At 41.5% G+C, this 27,735-nt stretch overlaps 1 protein-coding gene across 1 annotated transcript; it reads left to right on the top strand.

Annotated features, from left to right (window-relative positions):
• Window positions 1-203: 203 nt before the first annotated feature.
• iqub (IQ motif and ubiquitin domain containing) lies at window positions 204-26,060 on the top strand (the record flags this gene model as incomplete). Its single annotated transcript, XM_083974425.1, has 13 exons — window positions 204-222; window positions 1,872-1,967; window positions 3,007-3,141; window positions 4,243-4,410; window positions 5,459-5,634; window positions 8,545-8,700; window positions 9,890-10,100; window positions 11,440-11,615; window positions 12,706-12,876; window positions 18,472-18,648; window positions 20,096-20,317; window positions 24,656-24,841; window positions 25,866-26,060. 13 exons carry the CDS (start codon window positions 204-206, stop codon window positions 26,058-26,060), a joined length of 2,088 nt encoding a protein of 695 aa, XP_083830551.1.
• Window positions 26,061-27,735: the final 1,675 nt, after the last annotated feature.

Raw genomic sequence — 27,735 nt, 5'->3', positions numbered from 1 at the left:
ACCCATGACACAACTTTTAAAGTTTTCATCTTCTAACTTAAAAAAAAGTCTTTGTTTAACTTATGGAAAGAACATCTTCATCCATGCTCTATATTTTTTTAGAACAAATAATACTGTGCCTCCAAAATTAAGTGTTATTAACCTTAAACACACTGTTCTGGAAGATGTTCAGCATTCAGACTTTGTCTACTTTCATGGCGACCATGGCTATTGGCTATATGGGTGCATTTACATTTTATCTTTTTAAAATGTTTATTAATGTAGGCTACACTGTCCCTCTCAAACAAATAAAGGAAAAAGAAAAGAAAGGAAAGCCTACAGGAATACCGTACAACCTAGCCGTACTGTAGCTACATTCCTCCTGTCTGGCAGTCAAGGTAAACTTAGAAAACATAGGAAATTGAAAAATTGCACTTCCATATTTTTTTTACACTGCTAGATTCTTTGAGAAGACGCAATCTTTTTCATTTAAGCTGAATAGGCTACACATCAGAGAAGTGTGTGAGTGTGTTTCTTATCCTTGTTTTTGACTTTCACGTCTTTGTTTTCTTTGTCAGTCACTTTGTAAACTGTGTTTTTAAAAGGAGCTTTATATTTCATGGAGAATGAACCCTAGACCGTAAAACAACCAAACAGCATTTCAAAACTCCCCTAAAACAAGGACGGAGCTATTTTGAGACCCACCCACAAATAACTTTTAACTTTCTGCTGTATAACTTCAGTGATGTTGTATGGGCCTAGTGGGGTTGTTGACGTGGAGCTGAAACCCCCCCCAAAAAGAAGGATAATCCGAATATTTAACATAATTTGCACAAAAACATAAGTTTCACAGAGTTCTCCTTGTATCTAAACCAGTAATGATCCAGCTTCTTTATTGAACATTTTACAGTTTTGTTTCAATTATTGTTAATTTTAAACTCCTGTAACGCGGTGAAGGGTGACTGAGGGAGACGTTTGTGGTTGCCCTAGCGACGTGTAAACTCTGCCGTTGCCATGGCCGTTGCCTGGACACCGAGGTAACATACGGAGCACAGTGTTAGCTGCCCCTCAGCTAGCTCTGCATCTAGTCAATAAATAAGTTGAATAAACACACGGACGGGATTAAAGGAGAAGTTTAAAGGACTGACCGTGGATCAGTTCTTCACCGTGTCACCGCCGTTCACCGTGACCTCGCGCTCCGGTCGGTTTAAAGAGCCTCCTGGTGGGTCGAAGCTAACGAGTTAGCATTAGCCGGTCCGTTCAGAAACTGTCATGGCGGAGCAGAGAGAAGAGGAGGAGGAGCAGAGAGAGGAGGAAGAGGAAGAGCAGGGGGTGATGGAGGAGGAGGAGGAGGAGGAGGAGGAGGGGGAGGAGGGAGAAGCAGGTGCAGAAGACGAGGGAGAGGAGGGTCCGTCTCACAGGTCGACCCCTGGTGAGTCACCTTTGACCTCTATCTATCTATCTATCTATCTATCTATCTATCTATCTATCTATCTATCTATCTATCTATCTATCTATCTATCTATCTATCTATCTATCCAAGAGACTCATATTTTATATACACATATTACATTTTTATTCAGACAGTGGATCAAAATGAATTATGGATTTGAGCATTATTCAACTGATATAGTATTGTTGTACATCTACTGATTGACAGGTGTCATTTTTTTTTCTTTTTACTGTAATGGGAACAGGCATATACAATGTATAAACCGACAATACACTGACCAAAAAACAGACAGACAGAAGACAAACGACAGAGTAAACACAACAAAACGCTCACAAGAAAACTAAAATAAAACAAAAGAAAAGAAAAAACAACAGGTGTCATTTTTTTTATTGAAATCCATATTTGTCCCATGTGATCCTCCTGATGTGTTCCTGTCCAGATGTGCTGACGACAGTGGAGGAAGCTGAAACTCAGGCTGATCTGCCCGACGACACAAAACAGCTGCATGACAACGTTGGAAACTCAACAGCTACAGGTGAGTCATATTAATGTAGGTGCTCCTATAATAAAAACAAAAAATAGAACTTAAACTCTTTTGGATATCATGAGTGTGAAATAGCTCATCAAAACACAGAAACTCATGTTTAGTTTAATCTGTAAATGTGACCAGTTTTAAATTAAACACGTGTCATAATGCATTTGTAACGTCTTACTGATTTCATATGGGCTCCATAAATAGCTGCTGCTGTCAAGGTAACAAGTATCATGAAGCCTAATAACAGAAATATTATACTATGTGAGGAAAAGAAGAAAGAGAAGAAGAACAAAGCAGCACGTTTCTGTCTCTGTTGTTATAAACACTCATCATCACATCAGACCTGATGCTGCCTGACAACATCCAACCATCTTCCAATTAAAAGTCTATTGATTTCTATATATTAGTATTTATTTACACTATATCCCTTTATTACAGATACATAAATATAAAGGCATACTGATTACAGGTAAATGTAAAGTGTCCTTGAAGTTTAAAGGTCACCTAAACAAGCTTTAGTTGAACATTCAGATAATTCACTCAGACAGAAACGTCCTGTGCTGCTTCAAACCACGTTATTCATTCTTCATATGTTTGACTTTGATGTTCCCACGCCCAGTGAAGGCATCTCAACTATTTCTTCCTCCTCCTCCTCTTCCTCGTTCTCAACCACTTCCCTTTGTCATTTTACTTGAAGTGATCTGGACCTGGTGAATAATTAATTTATTTGCAGATGAAGCGTAGGCAGCCAAGTGGCTCACGTGTGTTTGTGCTGTTTCTAGGTAACCTCACACAGGACTCATTCACCACGCGATCTATATCTCACTGTAGCTCTAACAAGTGGATGAACAGTGTGGAGATAATGTGTGGAGGAACTCTCTCATTGTCTCATTATTGTTAATGATCTGAGTTGAAATGAAAAAAACTGGGCTGAATTTAAATTATTTCCATTGTAAAATCATCTTTAAATGAATAAAAAGTCATTTATATACTGTATACGTATATATATATCTAACACGGGCTGTGACTGTGTCTGCAGTGAAGGTGGTGCTGGCGCCGGGCGGTCACGTGATGACGGTGGCGTTCGCCATCGGTCTGAGCATCCAGGATCTGAAGCGTCACCTCGCCGCCGAGCTCAGAGTTCCTGCTGAGGTGCTGCAGATCTCCCTGGACGGTGCGTCTGCTCCTCCGCCACAGAAACACTCACAGAGACGACGTGTCAGTGTTTGAAGTGCTGAGAGGGCGACGAGTAAACTGTGGTCAACAGCATGAGCAGGAAACAACTGATGTGACTGATGAATGAACCAGTTTAATGAATGAACTGCAGTTTAAAACAGTAGTTAGTTATTATCTTTTAGCTTGATGTTAATAATCCTACAGCTCAGCTCATTAAAACTCAGTCTTCACAACCTCACATGTATTTAATCACCGGTGTGATGTCTCTAATCGACTGGTTCAAGATCACTTAATTGTCATTGCATAAAAAATTCACAATGAAATTCAAAACACTGCATTAAACTGAACTAAACCTCAAACATTTTTCACACACACACACACACTCATCAAAACAGACACAGTTGGTCCTCACACACCAACATGTGGTTAAATAAGGTTAAGGATCAATAACATTTTATTTATATATCACCTTTCAAGTCAGTCGAGAGCAAATCAAAGTGATTTATAGTTTGATAGATGAAAACAACGATAACATAAGAGGTAAAACCAAGAGGATTTGGAGACTGATTCACATAAAGGATCGAGAATAAAAATAGAAATAATTAGTGAGAAGACAATAAAAGGAATAAAAACAAACAAATACATAAGTAACACATGAAAGAGACAAGATCAAGAATATTTTATTTTATTTATTTATTTATCTGTACCATAAAAATCAAGGACAATTACAAAAACAGAAATGAAACAAGAATATTAAGTGCAGGAGAGGTTGAAACCCCCACATGAGCTTATACAAAATACCTCACCCAAAAATATGCAAAGATTCAAGATTCAATAGTAGAGAAGAACAATAAAATACAACAAATACAGACAATAATAACTTGGTAACTACGAACCACAGGACTTTTCACTAAATAAAAGCTAAAAAGATTTTCAGGTTTCCAGCTCCTCTCAGAATGGGACAACCACAGGAAGTGTAAAATTAGCACTTGTTTGCAGTGTGAATAAATACGTCGCAAATAAATAATAACTTAAATTGCACGGTATTGTTGGGTTGGGATGTTGTTGATTTAAGTGTGTGTGTGTATGTTATGTGCAGGCCGGGTGGTGGAGGAGAGGCAGAGCCTGATGGAGCTCGGCGTGCGGCCTCACGGCTCCACCCGGCTGGAGATGAGCTCCACGGATCCCAGCGTCCACCCGCTGTGCCCGCTGCCGCCCTCGGAGCAGGACGTCATGCCGGACGTGATCACTGTCCGAGTCCAGAGAGGTGAGCAGGACTTTTATTATAAAACACTGGGCCACAGGTTGGACTCGAACCTGGGCCCCTGCTGCAAATACCTAAACCACTAGGGCTGGGACGATACGCTTTTCTCCCGATTAGATTCTTCTACGATTTTTTGGATGTCGATTCGATTTATATTGCGATTCTATGATATTGCCGAATTTCTCGATTTTTAGTCAAGGCATTTTTAACAGCAGTGAAACAGTTGAATGATTATGATTGTCTACAGACTATTCCAGGAACCATATTTCCCCCCAAAATACACATCACATGTAAGTCAGTTTTTAAGATTTATTCAGCAGCAATATATATGTTTACTCTCTTTTCAAAAGCCTGGACTGCATAAAAGAGGCCAAAATAAAAGAGTATAGAAAAAACAGGCTTCTGAAACCTTTCTGACAAAATGAGATATAGACTGAGCTAAACGGCTACATTTTAAAGGGACAACGAGGAGTTTTGGAAAAGCGAAGCGTTTTCACACTACATTTATGAGCCTCCGCACCGTGAAATTCTTTGACAGGCGCAAGACAGACTCATGTTTTCATTCATCAAGAGTTAAAGTCAGAGGTTCAAAGACGATCACATTGTAGTTCCGACCATAAACGGCGATTTGGCAGCCAGCATTTCCACCACCACTAATAATAACAAAATAACCATAGAGACAAAACCATATATTTATAGAAAATGGGCCCATTAACAAGTGGTAACGTAGATTCATCCACATTAATGTGAGACTTTTTTATTGTCACGGAATTTTTCGTTCTGCCGATGGAGAAACTCCTCGTTGTCCCTTTGACATTTTATCTGCACACAAATACTGTAGGAGCCTATAAATGAACATACTCCATTATAAAGTGAACTTAAACCCTTTTCAAAAGCTGGACTCTCTTTATGTAAAAAAGGCGAAGAAATGCACATTAAAAAACATTTTTTTCAAAAAAAATATTGCGATACTTATGTGAATCGATTTTTTTCTCCCACCCCTACTGACCACAGTTAATTAATTAACTCTCTCTGTCTGTGTGTCCTCCAGAGGACGGGGGCTTCCAGGAGGTGGTGGTGGAGGTGGAGCGTCCCCGGCAGCAGAAGGCCTTCGTGGGCGGGTTCAGACACCGGCTGACGGGCGTGGAGTTCCACCACGCCGCCGTCCAGACGCTGCCCAAGAGGAGGCCGGACAGAGGGGTGGAGGTGTTCAGCCGGGACGCACAGGTACACGACCGACAACCACAGGCTGGAGGAGTTCAAACCTCACTGCAGGGTGGAGAAAGGCCACTGTTGTTTTCAAATGCAGAGACTGCTTGATGGATTTGAGCAGTTTTACATGAATTTCCCTCTAAAACAACGCTGTGTGGTAACGTTGTGTTATTATCTCATAGCGTGGTGAATGTGCAGCTCACAACTTGTCGACCAGAGCGTTGTGGAGTTGTTGGATTGTGTATTTGATGAGTTTGATGAGGGAAACCAAGAAATCCCATAATGAGCCTCCGTAGCGTAGCTCTGAGCAGCTCACGGCTCTGCTCCGCCGTTCTAAAAGCAGCTTGCACCGACAATTAAAGGTAACGAACCTACTGCTATGGCTATAGGGGTTATGGCAATGGGTTGCCAAAATGTTGAACTATCCCTTTATCTCTTTGTATGTTTTAAAATCCTTATTTCTCCAGAGTTTGGTCAGCTTCATCCCAAAATTGTCACAATGACTCATCGAAATTTTTTATACTTTTTCTGAATAAACCACTAATTTCTCTAAAAGTCTGAAAAACACAATTTCCTCCTCAGTCGAGTTGGAAACGACTCTTTGATCAAACAGTGGTCGGTCTGATTACATCCTGAACTCACATACTAATAATAAATAAAGGTTTGAAATGAAATGAAATGAAATGAGACATACAAGAGGACACATACACACACACACACACACACACACACACACACACACACACACACACACACACACACACAAAGATCCTGAACTTTACAAAGTGCTTTTTAAAGCCTGTTGAGTTTCAGCTCTACAACAACAACAATGCGGTGCAGGTCAGATTGAAACCACAGAGTTTAAAGTCACAATGTGATGAGAAACGTTGCTCTTTTCTGTCACAGGTTTGCTCTTCTCTTGCTCGTGTGAGTGTCTGTTCACTCGGACTGACGTGGCTTGTCTTTTTTTGTTTTTATTTATTATTTATTTTATTTCAGCTGGATTTCATAATAAGGAAGAACAGTTGTTATTGTTATTTTTAGCTCAGAGTTACCAGATCATTACATAAGGTGTGTGTGTAAGTCTGTCGATAAGTTCATCCTCCGTCATTTAACCCTCTGACTGCTGTCAGGTGAGATCAGAAGGTCAATCAGATGCTTGTTGCAGCTCAGAGACACAAAGTTCTGATTTAAAACCAACACACAGGAAAATGAAGATTTAATATATATATAGGCTATGTATGTATGTGTATATATATATATATAATGATGGATGTGCTGAAATCACACAGGAGGGTGTGTGTGTGTGTGTTGGTTTGTTTCCTCTGGTTTGATGTGTGACGGAGGAAACATATGACTCACACACCTTCCCCCTGTACGTGTCATTCACTCTCTCTCTCTCTGTAATGAGGCTCATTCCTGCTGTTGTACATACATCAACACACACACACACACACACGGCTGCAGTAATGAGACCGGTGTGTGTGTGTGTGTGTGTGTGTGTGTGTGTGTGTGTGTGTGTGTGTGTGTGTGTGTGTGTGTGTGTGTTGACCCGTCACCTCAGTAAAGACTGTTTACACATCACGGATCAGCAGCATCTCACCCTCGTCATCCTCCTCTTTCTTTCTTTCTTTCTTTCTTTCTTTCTTTCTTTCTTTCTTTCTTTCTTTCTTTCTTCCTTTCTTTCTTTCTTTCTTTCTTTCTTTCTTCCTTTCTTTCTTTCTTTCTCCTTTACTGTATTTCTTTCTTTCTTCTTTCTTTCTTTCTTTATTTCTTTCTTTCTTTCTTTCTTTCTTTACTGTATTTCTTTCTTTCTTTCTTTCTTTCTTTCTCCTTTTCTTTCTTTCTTTCTTTCTTCCTTTCTTTCTTTCTTTCTTTCTTTCTTTCTTTCTTTCTTTCTTTCTTTCTTTCTTTCTCTTTCTTTCTTTATTTCTTTCTTTCTTTCTTTCTTTCTTTCTTTACTGTATTTCTTTCTTTCTTTCTTTCTTTCTTTCTTTCTCCTTTTCTTTCTTTCTTTCTTTCTTTCTTTCTCCTTTACTGTATTTCTTTCTTTCTTTCTTTCTTTCTTTCTTTCTTTCTTTCTTTCTTTCTTTCTTTCTTTCTTTCTTTCTTTCTCCTTTACTGTATTTCTTTCTTTCTTTCTCATTTTCTTTCTATTTCTTTCTTTCTCCCTTACTTACTTACTTTCTTTCTTTCTTTCTTTCTTTCTATTTCTTTCTTTCTCCCTTACTTTCTTTCTTTCTTTCTTTCTTTCTTTCTCCTTTTCTTTCTATTTCTTTCTTTCTCCCTTTCTTTCTTTCTTTCTTTCTTTCTTTCTTTCTTTCTTTCTTTCTTTCTTTCTTTCTTTCTTTCTCCTTTACTGTATTTCTTTCTTTCTTTCTCATTTTCTTTCTATTTCTTTCTTTCTCCCTTACTTACTTTCTTTCTTTCTTTCTCCTTTTCTTTCTATTTCTTTCTTTCTTTCTTTCTTTCTTTCTTTCTTTCTTTCTTTCTTTCTTTCTTTCTTTCTTTCTATTTCTTTCTTTCTCCTTTACTTTCTTTCTTTCTTTCTTTCTCCTTTTCTTTCTATTTCTTTCTTTCTCCCTTACTTTCTTTCTTTCTTTCTTTCTTTCTTTCTTTCTTTCTTTCTTTCTTTATTTCTTTCTTTCTCCTTTTCTTTCTATTTCTTTCTTTCTCCTTTACTTTCTTTCTTTCTTTCTTTCTTTCTTTCTTTCTTTCTTTCTTTCTTTCTTTCTTTCTTTCTTTCTTTCATTTACAGTAACTCACCTTGATGGATGATGGCTAGATGGATGGATGGGTGGATGAATGATAGATGGGTTAAGGAATAGATGGATGGATGATAGATGAGACATCGACTACGTGACCAGTTTTCTTCATGTGTTCATTATATTTCATACTTCCTGTCTCTCTCTCTCTCTGTGTCAGACGGTGCAGCTGAGGTCTCAGGTCCAGCAGTGCCCCGTCGACGTCTCCACCCAGATGACCGCCATCGGCTGCTACGTGTCCTGCTCCGACGACAAGCTGGTCGCCCCCGGCAACTACGTCACCGCCAAGCAGTACCACGACAGGAGGCTGAAAGCTGTGGGTGAACAGAACAACATCTTATTATGATATATAGATAGATAGATAGATATAATGGTCAAAAGAAAAGTTAAGTTGTTGTTGTTGGTGATGCAGCAACTTTACAATTACACTTACAAACAAACTAGGTAACTCTTTAATTCACAGGCCGCTAATTATGTCATAATGTCAAGAAATAGCCAAGAAATGACAATTTATTACGTTGTAATGTCTAGAAATAGCCGGGAAACAACGGTCGATTTCATTGTAATGTCATGAAATATACTGTAGCCAATAAATAAAGATTGATTGTACTTGACAGTTGCAAGGACTTGGTGGAGAAAAATTCCCTTTCCCAAAAAATTCAAAGCATGAAAAGCATGTGTAATCTTTTGCCTTTATGAAAAACATGACTTTACTATGAAATTGACCGTTTTTTCTCGGCTATTTTTAGACATTACTATGCAATTGATTGTTTTTTTCTTGGCTATTTCTTGACATTACTACGCAATTAATTGTTTTTTCTCGGCTATTTTTAGACATTACTATGCAATTGATTGTTTTTTTCTTGGCTATTTCTTGACATTACTACGCAATTAATTGTTTTTTCTCGGCTATTTTTAGACATTACTATGCAATTGATTGTTTTTTTCTTGGCTATTTCTTGACATTACTACGCAATTGATTGTTTTTTTCTTGGCTATTTTTAGACATTACTACGCAATTTATTGTTTTTTCTCGGCTATTTCTTGACATTACTATGCAATTAGTTGTTTTTTCTTGGCTATTTCTTGTCTGTAAATTAAAGAGTTACCATAAACTGATGACTATTAATATAAATAAAGCTAAATTTACACATGTTTTCATTTTTAATCGATGATTCTTCCATGAATTTTGATTATTTGTTGTCTAAACACTCTCAACCAGCAGTAACTTCACATTAAAGTGACTTCACAGCTTCTCATTGAATTTTATGTGAATAAACGCAGAGTCTCAACAGTCTGACACTTTATATTGAACTGTCTGTGGAAAATAAATCAGACTTTCTTTCTTTTTTTTTTGTCAAACCTGATTCACAACAGTCACTAACTAATAATATGAGGTGGTGAAGTTTCTTGTTAGAGTCGAACAACACAAATCCTGAACAGATTGTAGCTGTAAGAAGAATAAATAGTAGAATTTGTGTATTTACAGTGTTCTTCCCTCCCAGGTGATCTGCCTGCAGTCGTTCGCGCGGCGCTGGCTCGCCCAGCAGGAGGTGCAGCTGATGAAGAGGGAGCGCGGCCGGCGTCTGGCCTGGATGGAGCTGCAGGAGAGGAGGAGGAGGGAGGAGAGGGAGGAGCAGCTGAGAGACCGGCGCCAGCGCTGGCTGAGCCCCCAGAGGAGGGAGGACTTCAACCTGCTGTTCCACGCCCTGGAGAGTAGGAGCAGGGGGCGAGGGGGCGAGGGGTGATGGCTGTCAGCTGTCAGTGATGGACATGTTCAAACTGTGTGTGAAAAATACGGTTAGCCTTTTGTAGCCCTCACCCGTTACTTAAAGGGATAGTAGCATTTTTTTTTCAAGTGGGGTTGTATGATCTACAAATAGCCCCTAAGTACTTTAATTGCAGTAGAAGACTCTCTGCACTCCTCCCGTTAGCAACGCCAGCCCATAATAGCCCTGCCCAGAGATTTACAACATACAGTGTTGTGAACAGACCCAAAGAAACGGCCTATTTTCACGGCCTAAACGAGGTTTTACGTGAAAAAAAAATACACAGTTCCATTGTTCACTATAATATAATTTTTTCCAGCCCCTCAAAGTACAGGAAAAACACAGTTTTTATTTGGACCTAACCAACTGCTGATCGGCGGGCGCTAACCCTGGGCGGAGGGATACGTGAGTTGGTTAGGTCCAAATAAAAACTGCGTTTCTCCTGCACTTTGAAGGGCTGGAAAAAATTATATTATAGCGAACAATGGAACTGTGTTTTTTTTTTTCAGGTAAAACCTCTTTGGGTCCATTCACAACAATGTATGTTGTAAATCTCTGGGCAGGGCTATGGGCTGGCGTTGCTAACGGGAGGAGTGCAGAGAGTCTTCTACTGCAATTAAAGTACTTAGGGGCTATTTGTAGATCATACAACCCCACTTTAAAAAAAATGATACTATCCCTTTAATGCTGGTTATTGCCGAGCTCAGACACGCTGGCGGTTGTCCAGTGAAAGACAGAGACAATTGGAGTTGAGTTTCAGAATTTTTATGTAGGGCAGTTTCCACGGTGCATTGATTTGTGTGGTTCTGAAATACAATAAACATTGCAATAAACAAAATTAACAGTGCAATGAAATGACATAGGAGCCCTTAATCCCCCTAATCTTTAACATGAACTGCGCATGTGGATGCATGATTAGGCTACCATAAAGTAAACATAGCAATTAAGCTAGCAAAAACGTGACTATTACTGATAACAGCTAAACTTAAATTTACATAACATAAAGCTGCAATCATATTGCACACAAATATCCAAAGCTGACTACTTACAGTTTTCATGCACGCACAACACTTTAGGAAACTTTTAGCCCTTCTGAAGTCTGTAATGGCCGCCGTGTATCTCCGTGATAAAGATGGATGGCAGCAATGGTGGGCGGGGACAGACAACTAGGAGTGTAATGTGATTGGTTGTGTGTGTGTGTGTGTGTGTGTGTGTGTGTGTGTGTGTGTGTGTGTGTGTGTGTGTGTGTGTGTGTGTGTGTGTGTGTGTGTGTGTGTGTGTGTCAGAGTGGCGCTGTGAGGAGGAGCAGCAGATCAACTCGTCCCTGCGTGGAGCCGAGAGGAAGGCCGCTCTCTGCTCGCTGCTGGAGCAGGAGACGCAGCTCATCGCTGCCATCGGCCGCCACCGCATCGCCGTCCACAACAACAACTACGACAAGACCATCAGGAACTTCCTGGACAAGGTCAGAGGTCGTACTGTCCCCCCTCCACATCCCCCAATTCTCCTCCAACACCAAAAACACTTCTTTTCTTTTTCTCTTTTTCAACAAGTGAGATAGTTCTCAGAGAAAACTATCACAGGCTCATCTTCAAAAAAGGTAAACATGACAGGGCAGTAGAAGGTGATATTTGGTCAAGTCATCCTGAAGAGTCACTGGTCCAAAAGTGAACTTAGATAACCCAAAGAGAAAAGCACTTTAAATAAAACAAAACCAAAACAAACAGACATACATAGTACTGAATATAAAGCAACACTCATTTGTTGATGGTTCTAAGAAAACCATAAAACATCTCCACATTCTGTCAAAGATGGGATATTTAAGTGATTTTTTCCAGTGCAAGAGAGTCTGACAGTCCTTCAGACCAGACAGACACTAACTCCTGGTTTGGCTGTGGTATGTTCAGTTAGGAGAAACTGTAGCAGGATGAACGTATTAGAAATGACAGCAGCAGTAGTAGCAGCTGTTTTTGAAGTGGAACCAGGAGCAGTTCAACATCTGTCAGTGTAGTGAAGTGGGAGAACTAGTAGTGGTAAGAACTTTAGTAGTACTAGAAGTCACTGTATCAGGATGAGTGTAGTAGAAATCACCACCACGCTACGGAGGCTCATGGGATGGGAGTTGTTTTCGAGTCAAATGCAGAGACTGCATGCCGAAAAACTGCCCCTGAAGGCAACGTGCATCAGCAGTTTATCATGAATTTCCCTCTAAAACAACTCTGTGTGGTAACGTTGTGTTATTATCTCATAGCGTGGTGAATGTGCAGCTCACAACTTGTCCACCAGAGCGTTGTGGAGTTGTTGGATTGTGTATTTGATGAGTTTGATGAGGGAAACCAAGAAATCCCATAATGAGCCTCCGTAGTGTAGCTCTGAGCAGCTCACGGCTCTGCTCCACCGTTCTAAAAACAGCTTGCACCGACATTTAAAGGTAACAAACCTACTGCTATGACTATAGGGATTATGGCAATGGGCCAATTTGACAAAATGTTGAATTATCCCTTTAAACAAAGCTACAGTACACATTAACCGGTTGTTGTCCTGTGTGGGTCCAGTCTGCAGCTCCTCACCGCTGGCGAGCGGCGGACGGCCGACCGCTCCAGATGGACACTGAACACACCATCAGAGCCCAGGAGCTCCGAGACCTGTACAACAACGTCAGCCAGTCTGAAGTCAGCCAGGAGCGGCGGCTGCACGTCCTGATGACACTCAAACACACCGTCATGGTAACACACACACACACAAACGACACAGTGCCTTTCAAAATAAAAGTCTAAGAGGGATTTATGATGCTCTGTTTGTAGGTTAAAGGGATAGTTCACCCAAATTTCACTCATTATCTACTCACCCTCATGTCAACTAAGAGCTGTGAGAATTTTCAGAGTCCTCCGTGGCTTCTCTGAGTTACGGGGGGGGGGGGGGGGTCCACACAGCAGTATTTGTCCATATAATGTAGGGCCCGACCGATTTATCGGCGAGCCGATTAAAGGGCAACTTCGGTTTTTTTCAACCTGGGCCCTGTTTTCATATGTTTTTCTGTATATGTGAGTGATGGATAATATTTTTTTCGAGGTGGCTCCAGTATTGAGCCCGGCAGGCAGCCTGCAGCCCAGCTGACGCTCTTGCATGGGGCAAGTGGCTCCCGTCAATGTTCGCCGAAAACGAGCATTTTTTTCAAACTGACAGGCTCAGATAGTTACAATGAATGTCCGACAACATACTAGAAAGGAGAAATTAACGTATTCAGGGTTTTTTCTGGCCAAAATTTGGGTTGAGGCGGCCGCGGGGATACGTATCTCTCCCTCCGGTCAAACGCCCCGTCCTGATCCACATCCACTGCAAAGTAAAGGTGCCGCCAGCTTGTAACATCCGCGCTTTTACAGCCGATTTTAGGATGAAACTCTGAACATAACGTAAACATAAAGCCGGGTTAAACAGCCACCTTTGTAGTAGGCTACAGGAGAGCCCGGCTCGCTACAGTAGCTGCAGCCCTCCGTCTCCTTCTCTCTCTACGCTCTGTGCCGGTGGGGTGTGTTTACACTCAGCACCAGGTTTGACCGGAGCGGAGTCTATGAGCCCCAATGAGCCCCGCCCCCGCAGGCACACAAGCAAGCCGCGCAACGGTCTGGCCCGGAGCTGAAATCAAACACACCCCTCCTGCTGCGGTCGAGTTGAACCAGTTGAAAACAGCGCCGCTGAGCTTCCATACCGTAGCCCAGGGGTTCTTAACCTTTGTGACCTTGAGGCCCAATTTTTAAAGTACAAAGTGGCCCGGGGCCCACTAAATATTAACACTGTATAGGTTTAACTGACCTCACTCTCTGTTTAATTTGTATTCAATAATAAACCAAATCCACTTACTGTTTAACAAGCAAAAACCTTGTAAAATGAAATGAAAAGATAAAATGGGATTATCACAAAGACTTTTATTAAACATGTGTATGTAACACATACTGTATCATGACACTGAACAGGCTGATAATTCCTGGACCAAATCAGGCTGTGACAAGAACATTTTCAAGAATCAAGTCAGGCTTTTTAATAATAATTCTAAAAAATGACCAATATTAGGATTTTACTTTAAATTAATAAAAACATTTTAAAAAATCAATAAAAAAGGGGGTGGTAAAATAAATGCATTCAAATAATATAAATCTATTTTTAAATTAAATAAATAAACTGTAAATAAAATTGAAATAAAGTGCAAATGAAACTATAGCCTTATAATCTGCAAAGCCATTTGAAAATTGCTTCAGCAGTCTCCATTTTTTCATGACAGAAGAATCTTTATATCTGTGACAAATGAACAATGACACAAATAATAACAACAATGAACAACAACTCCCTTTTTATCTTCACCTCTTAATGAGACACTTGGGCCTGCCTCTGAGACATAATCAGATCCAGTCTGGGCGGAATGGGAGAAAGGCTCACTCTCAGAGTAGCCTCCAGTGTTGCTCTGAGTCTGTTTCGGGCTTTGGTCTTAGTTGTGGCCACAATGGAGAACCCTGATTCACACAGGTACGTAGTTGTGAATGGGAGCAGGAGTTTCACAGCCCTCAGTGCAAGACATGGGTACTCCTTTGAGACTGCAATCCAGAAGGAGCCCAAGTCCAGTTTGCCCCGCTGCAGCTTTAAAGTGCTGTCAGTGGAAACTTCCAGAAGCTGGGATTCCAGGTGTGAGGGCAAAGCAACATCACTTGCAGTGGGATCCACTGAAAATGGGTCCAAAATCCACATGTTTCCCTCTCTGGGATCCTCAGGAAAGTAGTCACCAAATTTCTCTGCCAGTTGTGAGAGGTGCTGGGAGACGGAGTCACTGATATTCACATGAGGGGAGTTTTCCAAAATGTCAGACAAAAGTGGAAACATGTCCATCCTCTTTTCCTGGGCCCTCTTGGTCCACAAAGCAAGTTTCCTCTTGAAAGCTTCAACTTTGTCTGCAACAAAAAATATGTTGCTGTTTCTTCCTTGAAGTGAGGTGTTCAGTTGGTTCAGTAGTGAAAAAATGTCACAGAGGTAGGCAAGTTTTGCTGTGAACATTGTGTCAGCATAGTAATGTGCAAGATGAGATTTTTTCTCAGTGAGAAAAGAGAAGACCTCATTCCTCAGTTCAAACAAACGATTGAGGACCAGTCCCCTTGAGAGCCATCTCACTTCACTGTGATATAGCAGCTGGACATGATCTGCTTCTATGTCCTCACAAAGCTTAGCAAAACATCTGGAGTTCACTGCATTGTTTTTAATAAAGTTTATGGTTTTCACACTTACATCCATCACCTGGTGGAGATCTGGTGACATCTTTTTTGCTGCAAGGCTTTCGCGGTGGAGAAAACAGTGTGTCCATTTAGCTTCTGGTGCACGATCAAGGATCTGTCTAATGACACCATGATGCCTGCCAGTCATTGATGCTGCACCGTCGCTGCACACCCCGACGCAGTTCTGCCAGTCCAGGCCGTTCTCAGTAAAGTATTCATCCATGCAGCGGAAACATTCCTGAGCCGTGGTGCGTGTTGGTAGCTCTCCACAAAACAGTATGTCTTCGTGCAAACTACTGTCCCAGCGATAGCGAACAAAAACTAGCAGCAGTGCAGCATTCGTGACATCCGTGGACTCGTCTAGTTGCAAAGAAAAAAAAGGGCTACTTTTTATTCTTTCTATAAGTTGATGCTGTATGTCTGAGGCCATGTCTGCGATACGGTGACTCACAGTGTCGTTTGAGAGTGGGATGGTCAGCAGCTTTTTTGCAGCGGCTTCTCCGATCATCTCACGGCACATATCAACAGCGGCAGGCAGAACCAACTCCTCCGCTATGGTGAATGCCTTCTTAGTCTGTGCAACACGTCTGGCTACGAGGTAGCTCGCTTTCAATGCACATTTAGAGTTGCTCGTCAGTGACACGACAGACCTTTTCTGCATCTGCAGTCCACTCTCCTTCCTCTTAAAATAATCCACCGGCTTTCCCACGAGCATCGGGTGCTTGGTCTCTAGATGCCGCTGTAGCTTTGAGGGCTTGAGGGCTTCGTTGGACAGCATTAGCCCACACTCCACACACTGGGCTTTTGGCACTGCCTCTGTTCCTCCATTTACGAAACCGTATTTAATGAAGTCGACATTGTATTTCCGCAAAAACTTTGTCTTTTGGGTGGGGGGGTCAGGATGTTCGTCGTCATGTTTTCTTTTTAAAAACTTATCCATATTTGCCGCAGCGAGCGAAGAAGACTCTTCTTCTCTGTGTATTGGCGCTTGTTAAACAACTGCGTGATGCATTACCGCCACCGCGTGGTCGAAAACGGCATTGTAAGTTACTGAGCGTCTCATGCATAACATATCTCTGTCTTCACTTGATAATCTACAAAGTCCCGCGGCCCTTGGGGCCCACAGGTGCAAAACTGAAAGTTTTTCGCGGCCCTCTAGGGGGCGCTGGCGGCCCAAGTTTGGGCCGCGGCCCTATGGTTAAGAATCACTGCCGTAGCCTACATTGAGTTTCAATCAAGATTCCAGCGCGGGGGCTGACAATTTCAGCAAGGCCGTGCCGACCACAGGGTCTGGTATGTTGTCGGACATTCATTGTAACTATCTGGGCCTGTCAGTTTGAAAAAAATGCCTGTTTATACCGCGAACTTTGACGGGAGCCACTTGCCCCATGTAAGAGCGTTAGCTGGGCTGTAGGCTGCTTGCCGGGCTCAATACTGGAGCCACCTCAATAAAAGTATTATCCATCACTCACATATACAGAAAAACATATGAAAACAGGACCCAGGTTGAAAAAAACCGAAGTTGCCCTTTAAATCGGCCGATTATAGCCCGTTTGAAACTAATAGGTAATCGGCCAAAACTCGGCGATTGTCGCCGATATTTTCAGGAATAAAATGCAGGGAATAAAACTTGGTTTTACTTTGAAAAGATTCCCCCGCACCGGCGCCGACCTCATGACAAACTCCATCCACTACCACCTCAGTCACAGCACACAGCAGAGTGACTGATCTGTCTCAAAACCAGTGTTGCCACTGGCTTTCTGTTTCCCTTTTTTTTTTTTTTTTTTTTTTTTTTACCGCGGTCGGGTTGTGAATTAATTAATTAATGCTCGTCTCCGGCCGTGTTGGGTCCGAGATTCAACAAGCCGGTCGGGGTCGGGTTTTACCGTTATATACCGGCACGGCAGTATGCTCATTTATCACCAATAAACACAGTAGATGAGGGAGGGAGTGACTGAGCTGAGGCTGTGTGACGGGTGGGGCGGGGGTCCGCGGCGTGGAGCGATGCGGGACTCTGACTGCAGCGGGGACTATCATGTCTCTGCTCCGTGACACTGCTGTGAGACTGACCGCCGGTGAGCGCTTTGACACGGTGCCGGGCACGGCAGCAACAGCTGATCGCTTTTAATTGAAAAGAGAGAGAGAGAGGGAGAGAGAGACGCCGTGCCGTGTAAAAAAAACAACAACAAAAAAGTATCACGTGTCATGACTTCCTGTATTTGGCCCTTCAAAATAAAAGCCCATATTGATTTTGACTTCATTTTGACAAGACAGGGCTTCAAATGTTTTTTTTTTTTTCATGCAACCAATCGACCAATGAAATTTTAGTCGGCTAATGATTTTTTGGTCGACCAGGCAGCCCTAATTTATATATTATATAATATATATAGATATATTATTATAGTAATACAATTTTAAAACTTAATTAAAAAAATAATAATAATCGGCCGATTAATCGGTTATCGGGTTTTTTCCCCCCTAATAATCGTAATCGGCATCGGCCCCAAAAAATCCATATCGGTCGGGCCCTAATGGTTGTCAATGGATACCAACTTTCTACGTCCAAAAAACATCCAAATACCTCCATAGTGCTCGTCTGTAATGTCCCTCTTGTATTGAAGCCCCAACATGAGAAATTGTTCCGAAAATAAGTCTATATTTTAAGCTTGTTTGTAGCGGAAGCTCCCAGTGTCTCAGTTCACTGCTCTTCCTGTGTCAGTGCAAATCTCGCGTGATTTGCACTGACCGGCAGAACTTGTTTTCTCATGTCATGTTTCTACAAGAGGGACATTACATACGAGCAGCATGGAGGTATTTGGATGTTTTTTGGTGTGTCTTTTTGTTATGAAGACAGTTGGTATCCATTTGCAACCGTTATATGGACATGCACTGCTACGCCGAGAACCCCTGTAACTCAGAGAAGCCACGGAGGACTCTGAAACTTCTCCCAGCCCTTAGTCCACATGAGGGGGAGGAGATAATGAGTGAAATTTCAATCTTGGGTGAACTATCCCTTTAATATTATAGGTGTTAAAGGGTTAACTTCCTGTCTGTCTCGTGCAGGAGCACCAGTGTCCTCTGACCCTGGACATCGTGGCCCTGATCGACCGGGAGGCGGACCTGCTGACCCGCGGTCTGGACGCCTCCAGTCTGCAGGGGCTGAGGCGGAGGATCTGCACGCTGCTGCTGCAGTACATCAAGACGCCGGCCTTCAACCCCGAGGTGGCCAAGCTGCTCAAGGTGACCACACACCGAGTCTAAATCTACTGTCTTTCTCACACATTTCTTGAAACCTTCCATCCTCTTCTCTTAACTGTAAACACAAAACCCACTTTTCTACAGGGTATCCGTGGGGTCTTGAAAAGTATAACTATAAAAGGTGATAAATCAATTTTGGGAAAATTAAGACCTTTAAAAAGTATTAAAAAGTCCTTTCACAACTTTATAAGGTCTTAAATTTTGAAGGTATTTTTTCTGAATTAGCTGTCCAAGAGTTTTGAGTCCTAAAAAACATTGTAAAATATGTGAATTTATTCATTTTATTAAAAAACAAAGATGAACTGGTACATAACAAAGAAAAGAAGATTGTTGTTTTTGTTTTTTGAGAGTGGAGAAATGTTTTTTTGGGTTTTTTTTTTTTTGTTAAACTTTGCCTTTGATTTATTATCCCAGCCTATTTTGAATTCTGTTGTATCATAGTGGTCTATAGTCTTTATCACAAACTAAAACTGTCACTGATGTAAATGGTTAAAGCTTGAAGTGCCGGTGAGGTATTAAAGGTGTACAGAAAAGAAAATTGAATTTAAGCCCACTCTGGGTCATAAAATTAGTGTAATAACTCATCTTTCAGACGTTGTAGGCCAAACTTTGTGCAAAATTCTATTTTTGAAAGTGTGTATTTTTTTTTTCGCATTGGATGATGCAGGCGCACGGATTATACGTCAGCCTGTACACGATTCACCAGCCACTGATATTGGATCCGTCATCCGTCATTCAAACGTCTGAGACACACACACACACACGGAGCTCGGTCTCGCCCCAAGCTTTGAATATCCCGCCCGCTCGATAACGACCAATCAAATTCGTTTTCCTTACTCGGGTAAACTCGTGTTGCAGCTCGTGACAACTCGGCGCGACAAACAGGACAAACAGCCATTTCTGTACACCTTTAAGAAATATTGAGAAGGTCTTGAAAATGTCTTAAAATGGTATTAGAATTAACTTCAAGGTTCCTGTATAAACCCTGTTCTAACTACATTCACAAAACCTCTGACTCCTCCTGCAAAACCAAATTGTTGCCTCAAAACAGTTCAAACTGTGCCCAAAACCAAACATTCTGTATATTTTTATTTTTTACTAGAAGTGCTAGATAGGATTATTGTTCTGTTTTGCAAAATGCATTTTCCTATTGTGAACGTTAAGATTATTTCTACAGCTTTATGATCTGATCATTGTGTTTCCTGTTGTGTGTAATGAGACTGTTTGGTGGTGTTTTTCATTTTGATTGACTCGGTTAGCATAGTTTGGTTTTGCAGGAAGAGTCAGAGGTTTTGTAAAACACAAAACCCAACTTTTTGTGTTTACAGTTCAGAGAAAAGGATGGAAAGTTTCAAGAAATGTGACTTATCAACTGAGAAAAAAAATTATAAACAACCCCTAACCCTGTGATGTGAACTTCCTCCTCCAGGTGCCTCAGAACCCGTCCAAGCTGAAGAGCGTCATGTTCCTGTGTCGCAGCTGTCGCCGCAACGTGCGCTCCGCCGCCGGCGGCCAGTGTCAGGACTGCGTCAGCCTCGACAACATCGCCCGTTCCCGTGACGACTTCTCCCGCTACAAGAACATCCTGAAGAGGCTGAGGGCCGACGAGCAGCAGCTCAACCCCGACGCCAAGATCCCCTTCCTGCTGCAGGTCAGCCAGTCCACCAGTTACCTTAGTATTATTATCAGTTAGCATCTTATTGTTATATATATTTATATTATTATTATTATCATTAGTTTTATACAGATATTCACATGAACTAATAATTGATATCGTACAGGATCATAAGGAAATAGAGAGTGGGGGTAGGAGTCAATAAGTTTTTACTTCTTCCTACTCCTTTTTGAACATGTTTAACTTTATTTTATTTAGTAGTAAATTTTGTTTTTCCTTTTTCTTAATATATATTCTTTTTATTTTTTCTGATTATGGATAGTTAGTTAGTTTGGTTTTGTTTTGATTTCACTGTTCACTGCTCACACATAATCAATCAATCACAGCTTAACCCAGTTATGCTCAAAATTTCGATTTTGGCGTCTAATCAGACTTCAGTCCTTGTCCCAGTTTACATGCAACAGAGAAATTCGAATAACTGACGGTGTCTCCTCCTCAGGCAGCGATATGCGTCATTTCAGCGAGTTCATACGGCCCCGTCCTGTTGATTTTTCTGTCACCGAGTTAAAAACTGAATATAAACAATTTAATAAGCTTAATAGAGGGTATGCACATGACGTCACGGTACTCGGAAGTCACTGTGGAACGTCCACTGAGTGGCAAAAAGACGAGTGGCAGAGCCGCCACAGTTAAAAAACGAGCAAGTAACGAAGCGATTTTCTCCGAGCCCACACAAGTCTGACACGTCTAGCTTTGCCAGCATCTAAAGCATGCATGACCTAACAGAGCTGCTAAAAATCTTGAGGATACGTCTCACTTTGACCGAGTTACATTCAAGAACCTGTTCTCAATGACGGAAAGTAAATTCACTGGAGCGGTCATTTTTTTCGATCGATCAGCTGTGTTTACAGTTTCAGGTGTCATGGCTAGACAGATAAATTAGTCCTCTAACACATCCTACAGTTTGACTGGTCAGAGTTTTTCAGAATAAAAGCAGCTCGTGTTTTAGTGTCGGGAGTCACTGTCAGGACGACAGTAGCCTAACAGCTGTAATCTCGTCCCTCTGCACAGTAACAGTGAGCCTGTCAGCCACTCTGCAGGTACCGCGGTCACACTGCGTGTTACAGGCAGTGATGGGAATAACGGCGTTAAAATAAACGGCGTTACTAACGGCGTTATCTTTTTCAGTAACGAGTAATCTAACTAATTACTATTTCCACCGTTACCGTTACCGACAATTAAATGAGGCGCGTTACAAACTACTTTACAAACGTTACAAACTACATCACCCCGGTTCTTAAGACCTTACACTGGCTCCCAGTCAGCTACAGAATAGATTTTAAAGTTCTGCTACTGGTCTACAAATCACTGAATGGTTTAGGTCCAGAATACATGAATGACATGTTGGTAGAGTATAAACCCAGTAGAGCTCTGAGATCTACTGACTCAGGTCAGATAGTGGAGCTCAGAGTTCAGACCAGACATGGTGAAGCAGCATTTAGCTGTGATGCTGCACACAAGTGGAACAAACTACCAGCAGAACTGAGATCAGCCCCAACTGTAAGCACTTTTAAATCCAGGTTAAAAACATTTCTCTTTTCACATGCTTATAGCTGAGAACTTAAAACTTTATCGATTTTTTTTTCTTTTACTTTTATTTGTTCATGCTTTTAACTCTGTTTTTAGTGTTTTGTTTGTTTTTATTCTGTCTTATGCTTCTTCTTTTTTAATGTTTTGTCTTTATGTAAAGCACATTGAGTTGCCTTGGTATGAAATGCGCTATATAAATAAAGATGCCTTGCCTTACCTTGAAGCCATTGTCCTCCGACTTGGCTCATCTCATCTCACAGATGACAAGCTGCTAAACTGTTGTTGTTTTTTCCTCCTCTCCTTTGGTGAGGGGAGGGGGGAGGAGGGAGGGACGAGACAACCGCATAAGTGATGATGATTGGTTGAGGCAGAGTAAGGTTTCATGCTAAGCCAATCAGAGGCAGTTCAGTTTGTACACAAACCACACACGCACGCAGTTTAGCCTCACACACACAGACTAGCAGAGGGAAGCTGCCGAGATCGGAGGGAAAGTGGAAACAGACACTACTTTAATCTCCCTGAGGTAAAAGACAAGAACATGTGAGGTGTAGCTACATTATGTCCCGGAGCGAAGTGTTTGTCCTGAGCTTCTGCTCACCTGACTCTGTGCAGCTTCTTCATTAAATCCAAACAGTCCGACACAGCGACGCACTGCTCCTCTTGACTCTAAAGTCTCTGTAGCTCATCAGCTGGAACTCTTCCAGAGCAGCTACAGCAGCGTTGTGCCCTCAACCATGGTTGGTGAGAGCAGAAATGTTGTTGTTGTAGTGAAAATGGGCGGGCTCGTGAAGACGCGAATTTACACAAAGTCAAAACGAGCGATAAATCGCATTTCTCGCGTATCTCGCGTTTGGTCGCGCGCATAAACTCGAGCGAAAAAAAAGCGTTCCTCGTCGGGTCTTCCCACCAAACACGATGAAAAGGACGAAGACGCGAAGGTCCCGTCGCCATAAAAGAATCGGGTGTATTGCGTCGCAAAAAAAAAAAAAGTCGCGTCTACCGCGTCTCGCGCCTAATCGCGTTTTTGCGTCACGGCCTTCTCCACCGCGGACGTAACGAATAAACGGTGACGGTGTGAACGAACAACATAGAACAGGACCAGACGTGGCGTTGTTTCCTCTTTTCACCTACAGCTCCACTCTCCCTTACTTACACAACTACTGTTATTGTTGAGAGCAGAGAATTGTGGGATTTGTAGTTTTTGACCAATCGTGTGCTCTTTCTTTTTGTGATTTTTCCGGTTCACACATGTTTGTTTTTTTTAGGGGCAAATGCGAGTGAAATGCTCGCCCATGGTGGGCATAAGAAAATGTAAGACCTGTCTAAAATTATTTAAGACTTGAACACAATAATTCAACAAATTTAAGACATTTTAAGACCTAAAATTTAGATTTTCACATTTTAGACTTTTTAAGACCCCGCGCGCATAGGCCTACCCTGTTATTTCATATAAAAGTTTAAGTGCATACATATTTTATGATGCTGTGTATTATATATTTAAGACCATCTTAGAATTTTCTAATAAATTTAATACTTTTTAAGGCCTTTTAGGGCCATCAATTTGTTTTGATATAACAGTTTATGAGTCCACCGCTATCCGCCAGCATGTTGAGGGACGCTTGTTTTGCCACTCAGTCCGATCGAACGGGGCGTTGCCGAGGGCAACGTGACGTAAACGCATACCCTCTATAAATTCTCAACTACATTCCCCGACCAGACGCACCAGTCTGTCCATGGGCTTCCTGTCTCTCTCTCTCTTTCTCTCTCTTTTTTTAATAAAACACCTCCTCTGGCTGGTCGCACTGTGTCGGCACTGATGCTGTTTTGTTTATTTTTCTTCACTTTGCCGGGTTCAGGCTGCTTCTCTGCTCCACTTGGTGCCGTCTCTACTGTTGTGGAGCGTGCGCACATGCATTGTCCAGTTTCAGTCCGATTAAAGGGATAGTAGCATTTTTTAAAAGTGGGGCTGTATGATCTCCAAATAGCCCCTAAGTACTTTAATTGCAGTAGAAGACTCTCTGCACTCCTCCCGTTAGCAACGCCAGCCCATAATAGCCCTGCCCAGAGATTTACAACATACAGTGTTGTGAACAGACCCAAAGAAACGGCCTATTTTCACGGCCTAAAAGAGGTTTTACCTGAAAAAAAATACACAGATCCATTGTTCACTATAATAAAAATGTTTCCAGCCCTTCAAAGTGCAGGAAAAACACAGTTTTTATTTGGACCTAACCAACTGCTGATCGGCGGGCGCTAACCCTGGGCGGAGGGATACGTGAGTTGGTTAGGTCCAAATAAAAACTGTGTTTTTCCTGCACTTTGAGGGGCTGGAAAAAATTATATTATAGTGAACAATGGAACTGTGTATTTTTTTTCAGGTAAAACCTCTTTTAGGCCGTGAAAATAGGCCGTTACTTTGGGTCCATTCACAACACTGTATGTTGTAAATCTCTGGGCAGGGCTATTATGGGCTGGTGTTGCTAACGGGAGGAGTGCAGAGAGTCTTCTACTGCAATTAAAGTTAGGGGCTATTTGGAGATCAAACATCCCCACTTTAAAAAAAAATGCTACTATCCCTTTAAGGCGAATACATGAAGAAAATCGATTTCCAATCACATTATCTGGGTGTCTTAATTGGAGTTGGAGAACTCCGATATTAATCGGACTAACGTGTTTACATGCACTCAGTTGTCCAGTTATAGTCGGATTAAGGCAATAATTAGTTTTTTTCAACTGTGATGTAAAGGTAGTGCCTCAGTCTCCCGTGTGTCCTGTTGTGGTCAGGTGGAGGACGTGAAGTACCTGGTGGAGGAGGTGTGGGCGTCGCGCTCCGCCCTCAACGCCAGCAGCGACCTCTACAGTCTGCTGTTGGTGCGCTGGGAGCCCCGGAAGGACTGGAGCCCCTGGAACTGCATCCTGCTGTCCAACCAGGAGACCGAGGCTCACCTGGAGGTGCAGGACGTCCACAAGGTGCTGCCACGGCAACACGTGCTTTGTTTTCTACAATCTGATTATAATCGTTCTAACTTCTCTGTTCACATGGACGCAAAATAACGTGCGTGTACCTGCATCAAGTATTATCTCTCTATTTGCCTGTTGCCTCTTCTCATCAACATGGATCTATAACGTGTGCTACAAACATTAATAATAATAATAAGACTCTGATCAGATTAACCCTTTACATGGATCTAGATCTGAAAATCCACCGGCATAAAAACCAGCCGTCTTGATTGGAAAGACATTTGTATTTTTCTGAATGAGCCCGTTCAGATTTATATTTTCCAATCGACATGACGTGTTTTATTCGGATTATTCGGCATTTATTCCTGTTTGATTTTGATTGTTTGTGACCATGTAAAAACATGGCTACTGTCACACAGGTGGACTTTTAGAATAAAGCCATAGTTTTACGAAAATAAAATCATAATTTTTTCAGATTAAAGTGGCAATTTTAGGAAGAAAAAGTAGTACATTTACGGGGAAAAAAGTGGTAATTGTACAAGTAAGTGGATATGGAAGCTGTTCTGGTTCTTTCTGAGGAAAAGATGCATTTCCTTGCATATTCTTTTCAAATTCCTGATGACAATGTGCCAAAAGATGAAGTATCTCCGTGTTTGTGAAACTGATACTGAAGAACAACTTCACGAAACGCTCCACGGCCTCATTTTAACAACTTTCCTCCTTTAAAACAACAGGTTAAAATATTATGACTTTTTCTCGTAAAACTATGACTTTATTCTTGAAGTTTGTTGAACTTTTATTTTCTCAAAGTGGCTCTAATACGCCGTCGTACTCCGTTGAATTTGGTTGTTTGGATTTTTTAGTTTTGTTAGTTCACAGCTTCGTCCAAAGAGAAACACAAACAGGACCTGGACCTCTGTCTTTGTCTGTTTGTCTGGTCAAACTGTAAAAGCAGCTGATGACGTTTGTTTAACTCCGACTGTGTGTGTGTGTGTGTGTGTGTGTGTGTGTGTGTGTGTGTGTGCTGGTTCAGTCCTACGAGGCGACCATCCTCCGCAGGATCGAACACAAACACACGCTGGCCCGACGTCACTTCAGTCAGATCCCCACCATCGCCGCCTGCATGAACTCCCAGCATGCCCCTGCTGCTGCAACCCTCGGCAACCAGCTCGTCTCCAAGCCCGTCGCCATGACAGCCAGACACGCCGCCGACACCACGCGGGCCTGATGCCGTGAGCTGCAGAAACAAAAAACACCTGTTTCCTTATAAAAAACTGTTCCTGACACTTCAAAATAAAAGTCTCTCTCTTTTAACTCATACATTCATCTTCTGGGTGCTTTTATTTTGAAATGTCACATTGTTTTACATTTCCGATGGCTTTTATCTGTCGGTGTAATAATCTCCAGCTCCTTTCAGTCAGAATAATAAATGTTTTGGAGGTATTAGCTCTGGATCAAAGGTCACGTGTAGAGTTGGCAACTGTTTAACGGCTTCTTTAAGATAAGGAGGTAAAGACACAACGGCAGAGGCTGAAGGAAGAGATTCATGTGTTCGCTGCTTCAAGAGGAAGAGACGAACTCCTCCAAGCAGCGTTTAATAACAGTGATGAACGCAGATGTTTCCTCCACATCCTGAGACGGCAGAGAGGTGAGATCCATCACTGTCTGCTCATCTTCATATCATGCTTTTAGTTTATTTATACTGATTTATTCACACAGGCTTTTATTTTATTTTGTATTTTTTAGCTGCTGCTGATTTAGTTTCCTCAGGTGTAATTTACCTGATGCTCTCAGCTGAACTCAGTGAACTCCTCAGTGAGCAGTGACGTCTGGTTTCTTTCTCTTTCTCGCTGCACGTGACATTTTACATTACTGACACCTTCCATCTTCAGAGCAAATATCACAGTAATAATGACAAACTGACTCCGACCTGTTTTAAATCCCTATAGTGTCTTCAGACGACATTTATCTCTTTGTCTTAAACACAAAATGCACAACTAAATATATGACTGTTTGAAGTTTTACAATGTTTTGTGCAAACATAACATTTTACCATGAACTGATGATGACTCATTCTTAGAGACAGACTTCTGCTTATTGGAAGTAGTAGATATGTTTCTTCACTTTATCTTCATTTTCAGACCGTTTTAGTGAATGGTGGATTTTATGCAAATTTATGCAAAATTTCTTCATGTTAACAAAGAATTTCAAAAAACGTGTAATACATTTTTTGTTTGTCTTAATGTAAGTAATCAACTCAGTCATTTTCATGGAGATATCTAGAGGTTAAAAATGTTACCCTATTCACGTGAGAAAACTAATTAATAGGCGTATAAATGGGCTATATTTGGGTCTTTTTCTAAACTTCCCCTAATGGGATTCTTCTGGGCTTTTTCCCCTCACTCAGGACATGTTGAGGATACAAAATCAGTTGAGTTTGCTTCTGTTGCAATTTGTTCAACGTTGACCCCCTTTTTTGGCTTAAAATTACTGGACTATTTATACTGTTGTTCCCTTTGTCATTTGAATGAATTTCCCTTTGGGGATTAATACAGTAATTTGTATCGTACTGTATTTATTAAACCAAAAACAGGCTAAAAATATTAATTAAAAGAAAAACACTAGTATGAGACTTTAACCTTTACTAGTTTAGCACAAAAAAATAAAATAAACAAAGATATATAGGATAGCAGGGGGAAATAGCCCAGAAAGTTCCCATGAAAATGTAAAATCTTTCACATTTAACCTGAAGCATAATGAACACACTGATAGTGAAGTGTGAACCCAGATTAATGTGTGAAAGAACCCACTGATGCTGCCCTTTTGAAGTGCCATAAATTAAAGGCTGTGCCACTTTATTATCTCACAGTTTGTGTCGGTGCAGAGATAACCAGCGATTAGTC

The sequence above is a fragment of the Trachurus trachurus genome (assembly GCF_905171665.1).
Source record: "Trachurus trachurus genome assembly, chromosome: 6".
Taxonomy (NCBI): Eukaryota; Metazoa; Chordata; class Actinopteri; order Carangiformes; family Carangidae; genus Trachurus; species Trachurus trachurus.
This window is presented reverse-complemented; position numbering and strand designations above follow the sequence as displayed.